Source organism: Salvelinus namaycush, chromosome 41 (genome assembly GCF_016432855.1).
Source record: "Salvelinus namaycush isolate Seneca chromosome 41, SaNama_1.0, whole genome shotgun sequence".
Classification (NCBI taxonomy): Eukaryota; Metazoa; Chordata; class Actinopteri; order Salmoniformes; family Salmonidae; genus Salvelinus; species Salvelinus namaycush.
In genome coordinates this window covers 1,864,389-1,884,663 of record NC_052347.1, presented here as the reverse complement: position 1 = coordinate 1,884,663, position 20,275 = coordinate 1,864,389, and the positions used below count along the sequence as shown (strand labels likewise).

General features: G+C 42.5%; 1 protein-coding gene across 3 annotated transcripts; it reads right to left on the bottom strand.

Moving 5' to 3' along the window:
- Positions 1–213: 213 nt before the first annotated feature.
- On the bottom strand, positions 214–20,056 carry LOC120034070 (cell division cycle protein 27 homolog). 3 transcript variants are annotated; one of them, XM_038980491.1, is made up of 19 exons: positions 19,883–20,056; positions 18,472–18,547; positions 17,817–17,964; positions 17,417–17,542; positions 16,450–16,547; positions 16,013–16,182; positions 13,993–14,210; positions 12,816–12,927; positions 12,455–12,573; positions 12,098–12,197; positions 11,389–11,593; positions 10,907–11,079; positions 8,853–9,005; positions 8,420–8,628; positions 3,327–3,444; positions 3,006–3,134; positions 2,794–2,868; positions 2,182–2,344; positions 214–1,826 (listed from the first exon to the last, which is right to left on the bottom strand). In XM_038980491.1, the coding sequence occupies exons 1-19, from the start codon at positions 19,907–19,909 to the stop codon at positions 1,738–1,740; spliced, it is 2,508 nt and encodes an 835-aa protein (XP_038836419.1). In that variant the 5' UTR covers positions 19,910–20,056; the 3' UTR covers positions 214–1,737. The 3 variants fall into 3 exon arrangements, with proteins under 3 accessions (XP_038836419.1, XP_038836421.1, XP_038836420.1); XM_038980492.1 differs by having other exon boundaries at positions 215–1,823; XM_038980493.1 differs by lacking the exons at positions 16,013–16,182; positions 16,450–16,547; positions 17,417–17,542; ... (1 more) ...; positions 18,472–18,547; positions 19,883–20,056 and adding an exon at positions 14,358–14,569.
- Between the last annotated feature and the right edge of the window lie 219 nt (positions 20,057–20,275).

Here is a 20,275-nt window from a genome sequence, read left to right as displayed (position 1 = left end):
ATTAATTATGAGACTTGTGATATAAATCCATACTTCAAATTTTAACTAGGCTATAAACTGTTGTTCAGTCCCCCAATCATTAGCCAATTTGCTCTGATCAGCATCTACTAAGATACATTGTCTTATCAGGTCTTTGTAAAGGCAGATGCAGCCAACAAGTCTTACATTTACTGACATTCACATTTTGGGGGAGTACAAGGCAGTCAAATAGAGCACATGTTTAAAGTAGTTTATTCTATCATTTCAAATATCCTTAAAATGAATAGCACATATATACATGAACAGACATAATCCCCAAAGACAGAACACATTTTAAATTAAGACCCCAACGCACTTGCAAAATGAGAACATAGTAATTTGACCTGGCTGTGCAGAGGACACATTTTAAGTTACTTGTATCCATACACTATGCCTTAGAAAAAATGATCAGAACTTTAGGAAAGGCATTTCAACTCCTTGATATGGGGCAATATTTCTGAATGTGGCATTGAGATTTTTGCCTTTCCCAACTGTGTGTTAAGAAGCACATCAAGACACATTGTATACATACACACAGAATCAATGTGAAATTCCCCAAACACACATTTGGATATTTGTGTGATTAATTCACATGCATCCAAATATTGAAACTGGGCATTTAATCCCCATCATCATACCTTGTATTAATGTGGTCAGTGAGAACCAACCTGTGTTAGCCTTGTCCCAGATCAGTTTGTGCTCTTTCCAACTCCATTACTGTCATTGTCAAGCCAAACATGTTTGGCACGACGATGAATGACAAGTAGTTGGCATGATAGCACAAACAGACGGGCACTCACGCTAAACCTGTGGATGATTATCATATTTTAGCACATTTGTTTCTAGAAGTATTTCATGATGAATCACATCAAAAGAACTGCACATCGAATCTTGTTGACAGGTTGGATGAACCACTGGCTTTTCACATCATTGTCAATAAGAGGCACTTCTAAAACAAACATGGTTAAATATGTCACTTTTATTTATTTGTGATCGAGACATCGATCATTGCTAGATCTCAATGAAACTCGCCGGGCCATAGATAGGTTGGATCAGGTTGGATCACCTTGGACGTCCCAACGCCTCGGAGAAAAGGCGAGAAATGTGCTGTCCTCAATCCTCTCCCATACATTTACTCACGGACCAATCAGCAGAGGGGAACCAAAGAGTTATAGGCTATAACAAGTGTTTATTCAGGGGAAAGCTGATAAAAATAACATTTAAAAAAATAACTAAACATTAAGACATGAACGTCCATGAATGTTTGTTGTTTATTTTTCTTCCGTGGGCATGAACGCAGCGTTCCAAACCTAAAAGAAGCGAAAATTATGTCTTTCAATGATGAGGGGCGGGACATTCAAAATCAGCACTGATGGGGCGATGTGGTGCTGATGAGGTATTCTAGGAAAAACAAACCAAAAAATGTAAAAAATAAAACACATTCACACATGGCTGCAATGGGACCTGACGATAATGATAAGCCAGTGAGGACTAAGGCATGAGAGGAGAAGGATGGTGGGAGTTGGGGGTAGAAGAAAACAAAACCAAGAAATAGCAGATGATAAAAAAATAAAAAAATCGTAGGTACTGTATTAGCAGCAGTTTGTTTTCCTTTTTTTCCTCTTCCTCTTTAATACTGGAGTCCAGAGGTTGGCTCCAGGTTGGCATGGTTTTTAAGTCCAAAGGAGGGGTCTGTGTGAAGGGGTAGGGTCTGGGGGGTTACAGGACCTCATCGCTCTCAGCGGTGTGGAGCTGCGTGTCGTCTGCGTCGGTCATACTGCTCTCCTGCGACTCCTCCACCTCAGCTGCTGGGGACAAGGTGGAGGTCAGAAGTCAAAGCATGGCTCCCGACAGTGACTTTTCAGCTTCCTTCTTGAAGTAACATTAGACAGACGCCTGACCATATTGGCATTCTCGCCCTAAAATATGTACTTTAGTGGTAGGCCACACCTTTCTGGAGTGTTTCACATATACTATTCAAATTCAGAAGTATAATAACTCAAAATGACTTACTACTAGTACTCAATGTTTAATTTTAAGGCTGTCAAATACTTTGCATTCCTAAATGATCATGTAAGTCATTACAAATGTACAGGTCATTAACAGGGAACTAAATGGTCATAGCTATGCATCAGTCTGTCATAGCAGTCACAGTGGTTGTACCTGAGTCATAGGGGTAGTCCTCAGTGACAGGCTCCTCGTCGTCAGGGAGGTACCTCTTGTCTATGGCCTCTTTGATCTGATTGTTGGCTCCTTTGGGATCCAGGTCCATGGCCCAGGAGAAGTTCATCAATGCCAAGTGTGTCTGGCCCAGCTTCTTATACACCTGAGGGGAGCAATAGGGAGGAAAGCATATGATTAGAGCAGGACACACCATCCATGTGAATACATTCGTAAACTGTCTCAATTACCTCAACTTACCCATACACTGACTCGGTACCGGTACCCCTTGTATATAGCCTCGTTATTGTGTTACCATCTCTCCTTTATTTAACACATTTCTTACTTTTTAAAAACTCTGCATTGTTGGTTAAAGGGCTTGCAAGTAAGCATTTCACAGTAAGGTTGTATTCGGCACGTGTGACATAAAATTTGATGTCAAACATTTCATAGCTATTTAGTGCATTGCACAAAGTCAGACTGTATGAGATTTGAGAGGTGAGTGTAAATTGGTCTATTATTGAGTACGAATATCAAAGTGACAGTAAATTCTTCATTTAGTCGACTCCTTTACTCATAATCCCCACGAAGAAAATAAAGTTTCCATTTGCTTACCTTTCCTATTAAAAAGTAAACAAGGGACTCTTTGGGCACTATTTGTTTAAGCTCTTCAAGCTCTTGTAGAGCCGCCTGAAAAGGGAACACACAAAAAACTTTTCTTAAACTTAACCAGTAGAAAATGCAGTGAATATTAATATGGAAGAAGAGGAATTGTGCTGAAAAGTAGGTTAGTCGGTGTTCGCTTGTGAAATGTCATATGGACCTACCTTGTACTTTTCATTAGCGAAGAGGATGGAGGCCCTGTGAAATTTGCATAGAGGGTTCTTGGGGTCTATGTTGATCGCTCTATTCAGGGTTTCCAAAGCATGGTCAGACTTCTTCAGTGCATGCTGAACCTGTGTGGAAACAGGCAACATGGAGCGAGTTAGTGTGCCATAAAGAACATTGGAAATATGACTCAAGTACCAAATGTAAAATACTACAGGCTTTGAAAATAGTAACAATAATAATACAAAAATACTTTAGAAATCATATGTAAGTGAGCTGACTGAGTGAGCTGAAAGACTTGAGTGTAGCGGGTCACTCACCACTCCGATGTGGCAGAGGAGCACAGAGCTCTGAGGGTTGATGCTAAGTGCCTTCTTGAAGTGAATCTCTGCCAGGTTGAATTTCTCCTGCTTATAGTAGATCATCCCCAAGCCATACCTGGAAATGGAGGGACAGAGAGAAAACGAGATAAAAGGTGAGGTAAGTGTCTCCCATAATCATAAATTATTCAATATCATCAAAATATGACGTTTTAGCTTTAATTCCTTAGAGACTTTAGATTAAGGTAATACAGTGTTGTGTTCGGGAATACCTAAAGCGAGACCAATCCAAGACCAAGACCGGATCGAGTCAAGACCGGAGGGGGTCCGAGACAGAGTCAAGACCAGAAAAATGTGAGTCTAATTCAAGACCATGATTGTAATTGTCAAATCACCACCATAAGAGGTCAATATGTCCAGTATCTCAGGGTTCATATTTCAGAACATATGGATTCTTTAGACATTCAGAATAGTGAAAAAATGCATGCTGAGGAAAAATAGAGCCACTACAAATTATTACTAACCCAAACACAGTGGGGAACAACAGGCCTTCTACACCTTCAGAGAAGGCTAAGGATTAATAAAATAATAATTATAATATTTTCAATGGTGTTCTGATTTAAATCGCTTCAGTTTGTGTTGTAAAAAAAAGGCTTAACGCTGCAAAGAAAATAAGATCCAACCAGGATTTTTCTTTGCCGGTCTCTGGGGAGATAAATCTAGCTAACTAAGTCAGCCATTGGCTAGGCCATCAGAAGCTAGATAAATGCATCTGCCATTCAACTGTAATAGGGCAAAATTTGGAGTGACAAAAACGTATAGAAACTGCCATTTTTAGGGCCAACAGGTCACTGCGCAATAGCGAGCAGTAGATTTCCCACGGTCTAGCTAGCTAGCTTTTGTTGTCGTCTAGTTTGCAGCGGCTGCAGCAGGTGTTATATAAGAGGATGTTGTTGCTAATTTGTTAGCTTCTCCCTTTTCAAGAATAACTTTCAACAAGTTGTTTCAAATAATCATCCTCTGGTGAGTGGAACTGTTTATTGCAGCGCACTTGCTGTTAGCCAACTCTTTGAAAATAACTTGTTTTTTATTTATTTATTTAACAAGGTAGGGTAGTTGAGAACAAGTTCTCATTTACAACTGCGACCTGGCCAAGTTAAAGCAAAGCAGTGCAACACAAACAAGAGTTACACATGGAATAAACAAACATACAGTCAATAACACAATATTAAAAAAAGTCTATGTACAGTGTGTGCAATGGAGGTAAGGAAATAAATAGGCCATAGTGGCAAAATAATTACAATTTAGCAATTAAACACTGGAGTGATGTGCAGAAGATAAATGTGCAAGTAGAGATACTGGGGTGCAAAGGAGCAAAAATAAATAAATAAGTAACAGTATGGGGATGAGGTATTTGGATGGGCTATTTACAAATGGGTGCAGTGATCTGTGAGCTGCTCTGACAGCTGGTGCTTAAAGTTAGTGAAGGAGATAGCTGGAGTCTCCAGCTTCAGTGATTTTTGCAATTCATTCCAGTCATTGGCAGCAGAGAACTGGAAGGAAAGGCAGCCAAAGAGGAATTGGCATTGGGGGTGACCAGTGAAATATACCTGCACGTGCTACGGGTGGATGCTGCTATGGTGACCAGTGAGCTGAGATAAGGCGGGGCTTTACCTAGCAAAGATTTATAGATGAAGCGAGGGCCAACCAACGAGAGCATACAGGTCGCAGTGGTGGGTAGTATATGGGGCTTTGGTGACAAAACTGATGGCACTGTGATAGACTGCATCCAATTTGCTGAGTAGTGTTGGAGGCTATTTTGTAAATGACATCGACAAAGTCAAGGATCGGCAGGATAGTCAGTTTTACGAGGGTAATGATGCTTTGTTGCGAAATAGGAAGCCGATTCTAGATTTAATTTTGGATTGGAGATGCTTAATGTGAGTCTGGAAGGAGAGTTTACAGTCTAACCAGACACCTAGGCATTTGTAGTTGTCCACATATTCTAAGTCAGAACCGTCCAGAGTAGCGATGCTGGATGGGCGGGCAGGTGCGGGCAGCGATCGGTTGACGAGCATGCATTTAGTTTTACTTGCATTTAAGAGCAGTTGGAGGCCATGGAAGGAGAATGTGTGAAACAGTGTTGCATTTAAAGTGGAACTGACAGCATTTTAGCAACATGAAATCTTATACACATCTGTTCATATACACACCAGGAAGAATGACACTAAAAAAAACAATTCTGACAATAAATTATTAGAATGTTTGGGAATTATGCATACTAAGGCATTTGTGAAAATTATATAGCAATATAAAGTGGGAAAGCGGCAGTGCATTTAGACAGACCGGTGTGCTATAGCCAATCAGAACTACAGTAGACCTTTATACAAACAAGCCATTTGCCACATGGGCCTGCAATCCTTCACTTTGAACTGGACTGTGTTTACAGGCAGTTGTAACAGAGCAATTTTAGATCATTAGAACACATTCGCCAAACGCCACAAAATACACCTGAATGGATTTCTGCAAATATGTAAAACATCACGGTCATAACGTGGCATTTGGGAACTTTACATTTCTATTGATCAAACAACCATGAAAAAGGTAGGCTCTCTCTACCTCAGTTATGCACATCAACAAGAACAACTACTGCTAGCCAGAGCAAGATAAACATCTAACGAAGGAACATTAGATAAACACTCTCCAACTTTTTCAGTAAAACAATGGGGAATTGTGCCCTCGTCCTTCTGCAGCTTGCCTGCCAATGCATGCTTGTACCAACCAAGCACCTAAGCACACCTCACTGACCATTTTACTCGACGTAGCAGAGCTGGTTACATGTTAACTAGAGTGTTCTTGACTATTACCTTTTTTTTGTTGCCTACGTTTACTGACACCGTTCATATTCAGCAGGTGTTGTGCGTTCGTAAATTCAGTTCCGCGCTCTGGCACACTCAGACGAGAGTGCTCTGAAATCGGAGTAGAAAGCCAGGGTGAATTTGCGAATGCAAGAGATATGCTAACTATGCTAAGTCGTTCAAGTTCTTGCTAGCTAACCAAATGACACCTGCATCTCTAGCTTTGTATAGCCACGAAAAAACGATATGAGGGGAAAAAATTGTCACTCACTCCTCCGATGGCATGACATCCTGCTAGCTAGCTAATTAGCTAGCTAGTGTTCGGCTCCATGTTTTTAGCTTGCTACATAAATAGATACGCTAGCCTATTAGCCACGTTATGACTGACTTGTGATCCTTGCTGGTTTGATTATATTGACATTCCCAACCTTAGTTACATTCATCCGTTTTTATATTGAGTCATTGAAACAATGCATCCCAAATGGAGGCAGCAAACAATGCATCCCAAATGGAGGCAGCAAACAATGTACCAGGCCAGCTGTGATTTACAGCCTGATAAATATTTTTGGGATTACCAAGAAATGCATTGGTGAATTATATGAATCATGCATTGAACTGTATCCAACTATTCTGCCAACAATGCCTTATTTGACTTAACATTCCATGACGTAAACTATGACACATTTTTTTAAAACCTCTTATACAGTTGGTTTTGTAGCATAAACTGGGAATTTGATATTTTTTACTGATATTATGATTGTTTCATATCTGCAAAGTAGTTAAAACGCTGTCAATCCCCTTTAAAAACTTTAGGTTACCGGTTGGTTACTTTGTGTGCTAAACGTGAAATGTTTTTTTGCAATGGGAAGTAGTTGTAGTAAATTTTGATTGAGAAATGCTTAATGGTTGTGTTTTTGTATTCTTATGATTGGGACCTACTGGCTTATTATGTCCGAGTTTATGGACTGCTTATCCTTTAACATCATGTTGTGTGACTGCTGTCTTTCCATCGGCCCTATGCAGTGTTGTAGTGGTACCTGGAGAAGTCAGTATACTCTAATTTTGGCAAAACGTTCCCAAATGGCCCGCCCAGTGAAGGAAAGGCTCCCTGTGTGAAAAATCATGTTTTCCTATAGATTTCAGATTCTCTATAAAAAAAAAAATCACTTTTTTTGTTGAAAAAAACAAACAAAAATATGATGTCTAAGTACACAACAATGCTTAAACCACATCAATCTGATTGGGTGGGCCTGTCAGGGCCTGGCTCCCCAGTGGGTGGGCCTCTGACAACACAGGCTCATCCATGTCTACGCCCCCGATGCAAACAATTGCGCATCACAAATAGCCAACACTTCAGACTAAACCTTTTCAATACCTGGTATGCATACCCATTGTTGCCTTAGTTAGCATACCCATTGTTGCCTTAGTTAGCATTTACTAGTAGATATGTTGAAACGTCTGTCCTACCCTACCGGCTACCAATGCCATTCTTCTGTGAGCTACTCCATGCCAAAACCAGTTGACAGCTTCACACTCTTGCTGCCTGCAGATGATATTCCTCTCAAACGCGGCGTGTGCGGCACGCATGTGAATATATTTCACGTGCTTTGCGATTTTGTGTAGGCTACTTTTTGCATGATTTCTCTATTGTACTATATAATTGATCAGTCTTATATCGCCACTACACTACTTTGATACGCATCAGTAGGGATTAAGTAGCGAGTATAAGCAATGCCCACTGAAAAACAACTGGGTATAGGGTTTATACCTGCCTATACCCTCCACTACACCACTGGCCCTTTGTGTGTACAAAAAGTGCTATAGTATTACGGTTGCTGTCCTTCCAGAATCCCGAACCTGTCACACACTGAAGGCCTATAGGTTCGCCACTGCTCAAACATGTCTATAATAGATATAAAGGCTGTTAAGACATTAATGTTGGCCTGGCGAAGCGGTTTTATGCGCTGACTGAATGGAAGCTGATAATTATGAGTGTTTTACTCTGCTGGTCTTGGGAAGAAATTACGGGTCCTCACTGTCCGAGACAAGACAGAGTACAAATGTATCCGACACAAGAACTCAATATGTGGTCTCGAGACCGGACTACTACGACATGGAGGTAATAAAATAACATAGTATGGTAATATAATAAACATAAGAGCAGTTTCATCTATTACGATTGGAATTCAGATTTTGTCACATCCACTATCACTCCAAGGTTGTCCACTAACTCACCAGGCATTGTAGTGGCGTGTGTTGACTCTGATGGCGTTACGGAAGCAGGCCAGAGCCTTCTCCAGCTCCTCTGTGAGGACAAACTCATGACCTAGCAGCGTGTAGGCGTAGGCAAAGCCCGGGTTCACCTGGATGGCACGCTGGAAGAACTTAATGGCTATGTCATGCTCCCGCTGCAGACTGAAACAGTTACCAGCCACGCACCATGCCTAAGGGGACAAAGAGAGTGTGTGTTGGGGAGGAGGGAGGGAATATAAGGAGAGAAAAGGGTATGAGTAATGATAGAAATAGGAGCAAAAGAAACAAAAATAGAATCACTTGTAAGCATTTCCCAATGGAAAAGTCTCAATTGAACGTACTTTTTAGTCCAGGACTAGACATGTGGATACGGTACATGCAACTGTTTGTCCCAGTGTGTTACTTAACTACGTACCTCTGGTGAATTCTTGTCCATGTCGGTGAGGTCTTTGGACAGGGCCGACAGGGCCACGTCCTTCTGCAAGTGCCACAGGGTGGTGGAGTAAATCTCCATGCCCTCCACCCGGTAGCTCTCGATGCGCCGCACCTCAGAGAAGATCCTCTCCGCCTGCAGGAAGGGGAAAGGAGGCAAAGAGTGAGAAGTTTCTAATCGAGCCATTGAGAAGTAGCAAAAGCCACCATACACAGCCATCGACCACTCGTTGCATCCAATTGACAAACCTAACCCTGTGAAATTGTAGTAAGGACAGGAGTACATCTAGCTTCAGATGCCCACAATCCTTTTCAGGTATAATAAGAATGGCGCTGAAGGAGATGGCTGCCGTTTTACGATCCCGTAACCAATTGTGCATGTTTTTTTTGCGTCATTTGTAACTTATTTTGTACATAATGTTTTTGCCACCGTGTCTTACAACCGAAAAGAGCTTTCTAGATATCAGGACAGCGATTACTCACCCCGCACTGGAGGAATATTTTTTCTTCAACGAGTCGGACAGGAAGGATTTACTTCAGACGCCCGACAAGGCCCTCGTCCCAGTCATTTGCAGGAGAAAGAGACGGAGGTATCAAGGACGAAGGTCCGGGTGCCTTGTAAGGATCCGTCGCCGAGAGGGTAATCTATCTTTACCATCAGTCCTATTAGCCAACGTACAATCAATCGATAATAAAATAGACGAACTACAAATCACGTATATCCTACCAACGGGACATTAAAAACTAATATCTTATGTTTCACCGAGTAGTGGCTGAACAACGACATAAATAACATACAGCAGGGGGGTTTTACGCTTTTCGGCAGGATAGAACAGCGGCCTCTGGTAAGACAAGGGGTGGCGGTCTATGTATATTTGTAAACAACAGTTGGTGCACGAAATCTAAGGAAGTCTCAAGGTTTTGCTCGCCTGAGGAAGACCATCTCATGATAAGCTGTAGACCACACTATTTACCAAGAGTTTCTGTATTTTTTGTAGCTGTCTATATACCACCACAAAACAATGCTGGCACTAAAACCACACTCAATGAGCTGTACACTGCCATAAGCAAACAGGAAAATGTTAATCCAGAGACTGCGCTCCTAGTGGCCGGGGCAATGCAGGGAAACTTAAATCTTACCTAATTTCTACCAGCATGTTAAATGCGCAACCAGAGGGGATTTTATTTTTTAATAACTCTACACCACCTTTACTCCACACACAGAGACACGTACAAAGCTCTCCCTTGCCCTCCACTTGGCAAATCTGACCATAATTCTATCCTCCTGATTCCTGCTTAGAAGCAAAAACTAAAGCAGGAAGCACCAGTGACTCAGGCAATAAGAAAGTGGTCAGATGAAGCAGATGCTAAGCTACAGAACTGCTTTGCTAGCATAGACTGGAATATGTTCTGGGATTCTTCCGATGGCATTGAAGAGTACACCACATCAGTCAATAAGTGCATCGATGACGTCGTCCCCACAGTAACTGTACCGCACCAAGAAGCCATGGATTAAAGGGAAACATCCACACTGAGCTAACGGGTAGAGCTTCCGCTTTCAAGAAGCGGGACTCTAACCTGGAAGCTTATAAAAGATCCCGCTATGCCCTACGACGAACCATAAAACAGGCAAAGCGTAAATGTAGGACTAAGAAAGGCTTCTTGACAGCTTCTACCCCCAAGCCATAAGACTCCTGAACAGTTAATCAAAGGGCTACCCAGACCCCTCTTTTACACTGCTGCTCTCTGTTATTATCTATGCATAGTCACTAACTCTACCTACATGTACATATTACCTCAACTAACCGGTGCCCCCGCACATGACTCTGTACCGGTACCCGCTGTATATAGCCACGCTATTGTTATTTTACTGCTGCTGTTTAATTATTTGTTATATATATATATATTTTTTTTTTTACTGAACACTTTTTTCTTAAAGCATTTCACTGTAAGGTCTACACCTGTTGTATTTGGCGCATGTGACAAATAAAATGTGATTTGAAAAGGTGAACCTAGCAAAAGAAGGTCCTCCCTTACCTGCATGTATTCGGCCAGCTCAAAGTGGGCCCTGCCGATCTGTCCCAGGACCCACCCTGTGTTGTAGTGATGGGAGGGCAGCTGGCTCAGGATGCTGATGGCCTCTTTACAGTTGTAAGAGCAGAGGGCCAGGTACCCCCGGCCGATGTCTCGCATCAGCAACATCAGGCCATCTGGAACACAGAGGGGAAAGAGGGGTTGGAGATAGAGTTGTGAAGGCATCTTTGTAAGGACATTGTTCCCTTGTGTTTGTGTTAGTCATAGCTAAAGTATGACAAGGTGGCTAAGACTATAGAAATGTATTACAATTATAACAGCAACTCAAAAAAAGTCAGAAAACTACTGCATTACTTCGACATCATTTGTTTAATGGTAGTGTATCCCGACGTCTCAGCTCAACATCTTGATATGGTCAGGTAAAGAAGACTCATTGAATTGAACGTCAATGTCTGAGAATTCATTCTAACAGTGTCCCAACTCACCTGCAGCAGCCTTCTGCAGACTGAAGACCTGGAACTGAGGAGAGCCCATACTGACTTTCCCCTCTGTCATGGACGAGTCCAGCTTGAGGATCTCAATGCTCTCGTTCAGGTTGGATGGGGTGATGCCTCCCTTGCCCGTTTTTGACTTGGTCTTCCGGTTGGGGATTTTGGTGGGGAACTTCATTTTCAGCTTCTTGCTGTTCTCCTGTTGAGGAATGCATGTTTGTTTGTGTTTAGCATCTCAAAGACCTCTGCTAAGGTCAGATACATGTCTGCCCCCCCCCCCCTCGCTTTTGATATTTGGTTCTGACAGAGTACTAGGAAAAATAATGTATTTGCCAAGAATCTCAGCAGCACAGCCCAGTGCCAGTATGTTTTGTGTCAAACTCTATTCTACATAGAACTAAATAATACATACTACTTAAATGCTAGACTTGAGAGCGAACTGATGTTTTTGTTCTCCTGGTTCAAAAGATGCACCACAAATCCTACTGTCCATCTCAATCCCAGTATTTGGTTGTTTGTTTCAAGTAAAAGTCCACTGTTTCAAGTCCACTGTTGATAATACCATAATAGTCCTGTAATGTTTTGAATATCAGCAGTCAAGTTTTCAAGATATTGGAAAGTGTCACTTGTCAGATCATCGTGATGCATTTAGAAGAAAACATTTTTTAATGGCAAATTCCCAAAGGAGTCTCTGCTACGTTACCTTGGCAGTAGAGCTGGCACTGGTGAAGAGTCTGGAGCTCCGTCTGGGCTGCACGTTGGGGGGAGCAGCGATGGTGGGGCTCAGCACTTGAGGCGTAGTACTACAGTAGGCACAGAAAAACAGAGCAGAACAATGGTCATCAGGTCTTCATACTCAGACAACCATAAGCACAGAGAACACTAACGCCATGAGTGACATTTCAAGTTTAAAGCACAACACTTAACTCAAAACAAGTATGGATCACAATTTCATAACATTTACACAATTTCACCTTGCATGAATTGTCACTGAAAATGTATTTTTTGGCAACATCTCTGCATTTCCATACTGTAATCATGGGTCCATATGAGCACATACCTGGTCTGTGGGGGGGCAGTGGTCTGAGTCTGGTTGAAGGGGATAGGGATGACCTCCCTGCTGTTACCACTCTGTGCAAACACTGACTTCGTCCCCACCTGACTGATTCTCGCTACAGACTGAAGAGAGAAAAGTGGGAACAAGCTGTTAAAAAATGTCCAACAAAACATCTGACCTTCTTCATTGTTCAATCCATCACTGAAATTAAAAAGGAATCTCCTCTGAAGTTGAAATGTTTTCTATTCAGATTGCATAGATCTATTTTTACACACAGTATGTTGCTCTTCAATCAACACCCCAGATAGGAGAGCCACATAACAGATGGCGTGTCGTCTTCATTATAGCGATGACGCGTGCGTACCTTCTTTGGTGGGACTCCGGGAGGGGGCGGCTCCATCCCCGAGCCACTGTGAGAGTAGTTCTGAAGATACAAGGGTTCCCCTGGGCTGGGCTCCAGGGGCAAGATTCCAAAACTGGGAATAAGATCAAATGGTTTCTCAGTATAAAAATATACATTGTTGACTTATTCAGCTCTGTATGATTTAGCCGATCATCCAGAAGTCCCCATGGACGCCATTTACATCCAGTTACAGTACCAGAGAAGCCTGTAACGCAGGTAGAAAAGACCACACAGAACAAAGCCGTCGTAGAGGACAAAAGGCTGGAAAGCAGTAATCAAGAAGTCCTCTGAAGCCAGTTATCATTACAGTCTCCCTAATTACAGACCAGTGGACAATGGAGCTGGAGGATGAATGAATGAGAGACCAGTATGTACTGCAGCCAGGTGCACAATATCAAATTATAGCCAAGATAATGTTACTTGACTACAATTTTCAAAGCCATGGACAAATTACTAGCGGAGTGATCGCTGACAACAGAATAATGTTCTGAGGAGAGTGCCAGTGCATATGCCTCTATAATGTAGGGTGTCCAATTAAAAACGCATCTTTTGACCAATGGGTAAAATAACATTAATTGGGCATATACTCCTCTAAGAAAACCAACGCTCCAAAACGCATGTCTCTATCATAATTCATTCCAAAAAGTTATTGGAGTTTTCACCATTGTAGGATGGCCAGAATAAGGGTGACAAAATCAATGGAGGCCAGAGAAGAAGTGGTCAAAATACAAGAAAATAGCATTGCGTCAGCTAGGCTGGATGCTGTGAGAATGAGGGCAAACTGAAAGACCCCACTGAAAGATTCTTAACATTAATAATCATATTCGTCTTGGTAAAAACGTATTTTATATCATAAGTGAAATTATCATCATCAAAGCGCCTTTTTCCCCCCACTCTGGGCAGAGTGGGTGGACACCCTACATAATGACACTGTAAACGTAGTCGAAGAAGGAGTGCCTCAACACAAAGGGAATACACGCCAAACTCAAAATACTGTGCCACACGACACGTATGAACAGATTGACACAGGCACGCGTCATCTATCCACTTATGATAAAAACAGCCCAACACAAGTAATAGAGCCTCTACTGAGAAAAAACATCTCATATGTGAGTGTACGGGGTGAGACCACCAGTACCTAGGTGTGAGGGGGCTGAGTGCTGCCGGTCCTCCCAGTAGACTGCGCCCACTCTTGGGTTTGTTCTGCACTTGTTTGGATAGCAGGGAGCCGCCTGTCCCCAGAGACCCTACGGTGTCCGGGGAGATGACGGACGAGTCGATGTAGGACATGGTGGAGTCTGTGTTCAGAGACGAGTACTTGGAGTTGGAAGACTCTAGGTTCAGTCTGTTTAACTCCTACAGGGGAGGGAAAGGGAACGAGACAAGAGTTGTCAGTTCTTCTGTGCACATTTGGTTAGACAGGTTATTGGGGGGGGGGGGGCTTTAATTGGCTCATCGCGCTCTAGCGATTCCTTGTGGCAGGCCGGGCGCCTGCAGGCTGACCTCAGTCATCAGGTGAGCGGTGTTTCCTCCGACACATTGGTGTGGCTGGCTTCCAGGTGAAGCGGGCGGAAGACACATGACTCGACCTTCGCCACCCGAGCCCGTAGGGGAGTTGTATCGACGAGACAAGATCGAAATTGGAGAGAAACACACACACACAATACAAATAAGAATTGGAGATCCACAACAATGCTTAAACATCAGGAGACATGGTAGAATAATAGTAAAGACATCAAAACTATGAAATAACACATATTGAATCATGTAGTAACCAAAAACGTGTTCAACAAATCAAAATATATTTTAGGTTCTTCAAACTAGTCACCCTTTGCCTTGTTGACAGCTTTGTACACTCTTGACATTCTCTCAACCAGCTTCACCTGGAATGCTTTTCCAACAGTCTTGAAGGAGTTCCCACATATGCTAAGCACTTGTTGGCTGCTTTTCCTTCACTGTGCGGTCCAACTCATCCCAATTGGGTTGAGGTCGGGTGATTGTGGGGGGCGAGGTCATCCTACGCAGCACTCCATAACTCTCCTTCTTGGTCAAATTGCCCTAACACAGCCTGAGGGTGTGTTTTGAGTCATTGTCCTGTTGAAAACAAATGATAGTCCCACTAAGCGTATCGCTGCAGAATGCTGTGGTAGCAATGCTGGTTAAGTGTGCCTTGAATTCTAAAATCACTGACAGTGTCATCAACAAAGCACCCCCACACCATCACACCTCCTTTTCCACGCTTCACGGTGGGAACCACACAAGCGGAGATCATCCATTCACCTACTCTGCATCTCACAAAGACATGGCAGTTGGAACAAAAAATCTCAAATTTGGACTCATCAGACCAAAAATCTAATGTCCATTGCTCGTGTTTCTTGGCCCAAGCAAGTCTCTTCTTATTATTGGTTTCCTGTAGTAGTGGTTTCTTTGCAGCAATTCGACCACGAAGACCTGATTCACGCAGTCTCCTCTGAAAGATTGATGTTGAGATGTGTTACTTGAAAATGTGAAGCATTTGTTTGGGCTGCAATATATGAGGCTGGTAACTCTAATGAGCTTATCCTCTGCAGCAGAGGTAACTCTGGGTCTTCCTTTCCTGTGGTGGTCCTCATGAGAGTCAGTTTCATCATGGTGCTTGATGGTTTTTGCAAATGCACTTGAGAAACTTTCAAAGTTCATAATTTTCTGGATTTACTGACAACTGAAATGCATACCAGGTGACTACCTCATGAAGCTGGTTGAGAGAATGCCAATAGTGTGCAATGCTGTCATCAAGGCAAAGGGTGGAAGAATCTCAAATCTATTTTGATTTGTTGAACAATTTTTGGTTACTATATGATTTAATGTGTTATTTCATGGTTTGATGTCTTCACTATTATTCTACAATGTAGAAAATAGTACAAATAGAAGACAAACCCTTGAATGAGTAGGTGTTCGAATTTGACAGGTCCCCATAAGAATAAGTTTACCATTACACCCCGAGTGTTCACAGATCACATTCTTCCACAGTCCCAACCCCTGACCAAACACCCTCATCTTGGTACCAACGCAATGCAAGCCATCATTGTAAAGAGAGCCAAACCTGGCTGTAGAAAAGTATGGATGACAGGAATACTGGGTTTAAATGGACAGGGGGAGGGAGAGTCGAAGGGACGTACTAAGGTGTCCTGGGGCGTCTCCATGAGCACCGTGTCCACCTGGCGGTGGGGCATGTTGTGGCTAGGCGTGTGGGCGGGGCTGATGGGGAGCAGGGAAGGGGCTCCACTCCCGCCGCTGAAGCACTGCAGGGACGTCAGTCTGAAGATCTGCTCCGGGTCCGGACGATCACCTGACAACAAAGATACAAGGTAATATGATCAGCTTAAGAACAGGGGGAGGGAATAGAGAGTGGATTTGAGCCCGAGCACTGGTCAGGGAATTAGATTTGGTTCTGCCATCATGCATGGGATTAGGACCAGTGTAAATTTCCCGTTTTTGTCTTACTATGACAAGTGAATCAAACTCTATTGTTCATGCAAATACATACTCTATCATCTTCACATGCATTATATAACTACCCCCCCCCCCACCCACCCTAGCTGATTGACTGACTCACCGATCTGACAGAGGGACTCAAAGGGAGACCACAGGAAAGGATTCATACTCAGGCTCTTCTGATAACATTCCGAACCTTTGGCCAGACGATCCGTTTTGCTGCACAGACAGAAGAAAATTATTCTCGATATTGACTGATGCATGTGGGTGACAGGCACGCACGTTCAATCACACAACAAAACACATTGCACCTGGTCACGTTAATCTAATTTAGAACATTCCAGCTAATATCTTTGCCAGGATTAGCTTGTTTCTGTACCTCAAATCTAATGTATAAGAGCAAGCAACCACTCACTGGGCATTTATGGTTCTATTACAGTTACACGTGTTAGATACCAGACCAATTACTTTTGCTTAACCTCTACATTGGTTTTCTTGACATCACACAGTAATAATGCAACAGCACTGTGAAATATACCAGAATACCACGTTGTTGTTTAGAGTCTGATTTCTGAGATTGTTACACTTTAGAAATTGAGACAATAGCATTTTGATTGTGATTCATGCATGTCTAAATTGTAACATGATGTTCATGACTAAGTGATAAACGCTCTGACATTCTAGCCCACTGGCTGAGCTTACATCATGTTCTAAATACGGTATCTCTGTAGAAAGGGACACATCCTCTGCTTAGGAGGCTGCTGCAGCCCCTTGCTGCATTCAAATAGTCCATTTGAATTGACCAAGGTAACATCCAAATATCATTAACAGACATGCCTCCTCTCCAATTCATTAGCAACACCGTGTGAACAAAGTTTTCTTCGGGATACAATAAACGTTTCCATCTCAACAAACATCAAAGCACTGCTACGCCCAACCCTCTGCACTAGGTTACAATGTCTATCTCTCAGTTGCATAGTAAAACATTAGGTATTGCTATGTGATAGCTAGCACACAAGCAATCAGCTCTCAATTGAGAACATGCTTTAGATTGTTAACCAATGAAGTAATGAACATGATTATCCTACCAATAGATTTGCCCCAACATGGATAACGTGAAACAGGCAGAGTCTCCAAACTCTGTGACAATGTCCTCCTGGCTCTTCTGTTTGTTCAGGACCCCCCCTGTCAGGATCTGCTCTCCCTCTGCAAGCCTGGGAAGAGAAGAGGACCGGACCACTGATGTGAGCATACAGGGGTCAAAGAGGGGAGCTATATAGGCCTCTTGTCCTCGGACTGGCCCTCCTTAATCCTTGTTTGAGGAAATATTGTATTAAAGTCTTGCATGACAGAAGAGCAAGATCCTAAATCCATTTGGCTGCAGTATGCAGCATGGCCAAGAAAATAATATGTTGGCACTCTGGATTCAAAGCATGCACAATGTCATAGCTATGAGGCCTAAAACATCAAACAAAATAACATCCTTACTTGTTCAGTTCTACACAGCACTTGGCGAGGAGGTATTTGCATTGTGGCGTTGTGCAGCTGTGCCCCTTGAGAAGGCGGTATGCCTTGTAGGCCTTTCCCGAACGATAGTAGCAAGTGGCTAACAGAAAGAGGGCCTCCTCCGAATGCACTGTGAGGAGGATAAGAGATGCATCCAAATAATGCATAATTTAAATGAACATACATACAGATACCCTGACACACAATCTCATTCCCAGATGACTAGGAGTTATAAATATAAATGTTATTAATTTGGCTCTAACATTTTCAGACTTGCACTGACAGCATTAGATTCCTTTTGGCATGTGACTAAGGTTCATACTTGATGTGTTATTTTGATCGACTCACGTCTACGCTATAGCTTAATAGTCCACTGCAGTGTTATGCGTTCCACATTAAAGCAACAGCAGCCTACAGGCTATTCTATAAGAAATGACAATGTCTTCTAAAACCTGTTTTGCATGTGTCAGTCAGGCCTCACAAGCCACCATCATGTCAAAACCTTTTAGGAGTATCTGTATGGATTAAAGAAATCAGATGGAACTGTACAGTTGTCAGCACAGTAAGCTGGAACAGGAGGTGCTCGGGTGTGCTGCAGCATGGACAGGATCTTCTCAAGACGGATAGATTTCATTACCTTCAGCATAGAGTCTCTCAGCCAGGAACACGGCATCTCGGTAGGCATAGTGGTTTAGTGCATGCCAAACAGCAGCCTAGACACAGGGAGACAAACAAACACATAATGCCATGACTCCCATTTCCCCTATCTGCATCTCTACATATTGCCACATAGCCTACTGTGATTGTCTGATCTGGCGGTGGCCTAATCAGTCAATAAGCACATGCGTTGATAATTCTTTGAATACAAAGCTTGCAGCTTATTATAGCAGACTATTCAATACTATTGCTGGCTGTTAGCTAGATGGCTATGAAATGTTGACACAGCAAACAACCATTAGCTAGCTACATTCGACTGGCTGGCAATGCTAGCGAAAAAAAAGGCGAAATCCAGTTTTTCGTGGCAAGTGTCAAACATTTAGCTAACGTTATTTCATCGTTCGAAATCAATACCAACATATGTGGCCATAGGATAACTTAGCAATGTAACTAACTAATGTTAGTTGCGGTAACGTTACTTGGCTAGGTCAGATCTGATTATTTAAGGTTACCGTGGCTGGCAAGTGGCTAACGTTAGCTGCATCAAATGTTCAACAAAAGCCATGTCAATGCAGGCAGCAGTTATCCATGTAGCTAGCCAGCACTGAGTAGTTAGCTAACTAGCCAGTGGTTTTCATTATTTTCAAGTCAGCTGTCAAATGACCATTTACTATACAACCTGAAATAACTGTTACACCTTGGACGACATGTTAACTAACTTACTAGTATCTAACTAAGCTTAACGACTTTAGCGTTAGCCAATGTTATGCTGCAGAGAAAGAACGACATTGGAATAATGTTAAACATCAATCTGATCAGCTGTAATGTTTAGCTAACCAACTTAGTTAATTTAGATAACGTTATCTGGAACAACTCACTTTACTGTCATAGTTTAAGTTAGTAATTAGCTAACGTTAGCAAGTTATGTTAGTCTAACCATCTAATAGAGTTTGCCAGTAGCTAACTCGTTTGCTAAAATTAACCAGATAATTCAAAACAAACCTTGCATAACTAACATTAACTCACTAACGTTAACGTAGCTAGTTAAGCTAAATATGGCTAATGACTGAGCACCTACTTCAGTTAAGTTACCTGGCACCTACCGCCATCTAATTTCGGATACCTGGCTGACAGTGGCAGTTCGAAAGAGTATCCCCTGTGTAGTAACGTTATATATTGAATAACAGGTACTAGTTTTTGACAACGAACCGATTTTGACAACGAAGCAACTATTTTGGGGAATGCTAGCTGGCTAGGCCAAACATTTGTTTTCAGGCCTCGGTGTAGCAGTAGTGGATCTTTCTGGTAGGGAGAACAGTGCAAGCCACAATTCATCCCTCCTGTCCTGCATGTGACAGTTTTCTTCTTGGTATAGCAAACTGCTTCGTTACCTGAACAGGTTCCTGCAGCACCGTCATTCCGTTGTCAGGCTCCTTCTCTCGTCCACTGTTTTTTGTTTCCCTCTTTCTTCAGTTCCTTTCTTAGTTCAGTATCCAGGCCAGAAGTAGCTCTGAAGATTTGAACACAACGACCGTTACCGACCATGCCGAAAGCTCCCGAACATATCCGAAACAGATGCGAAAGTATCAGCATACGAATAGAATCGAAGACTAGCGTAAATAACCGAAACAGTCATTAGCTGAAAAAGAAACTCGTGTATAAACCATAGAGATAGATAGGACTCATCTTTATAGCTGTGCCATTGCAACCTTGTGTCAGATAATTTCGTATTATTCTGCAAGTAAAACCGAGACACTACATTTAGTATGATATGTTACGTTTCA

Bases quoted from the DNA above. Each gene is read 5' to 3' on its own strand.
- LOC120034070 (XM_038980491.1), bottom strand. From the start codon at position 19,909: ATGACGGTGCTGCAGGAACCTGTTCAG. The intron at 12,198-12,454 runs GTATGTGCTCAT...TGCCTACTGTAG, and splicing joins ACTGCCCCCCCACAGACCAG to TACTACGCCTCAAGTGCTGA. The intron at 2,345-2,793 runs GTAAGCAAATGG...TGCTCCCCTCAG, and splicing joins TTTACTTTTTAATAGGAAAG to GTGTATAAGAAGCTGGGCCA.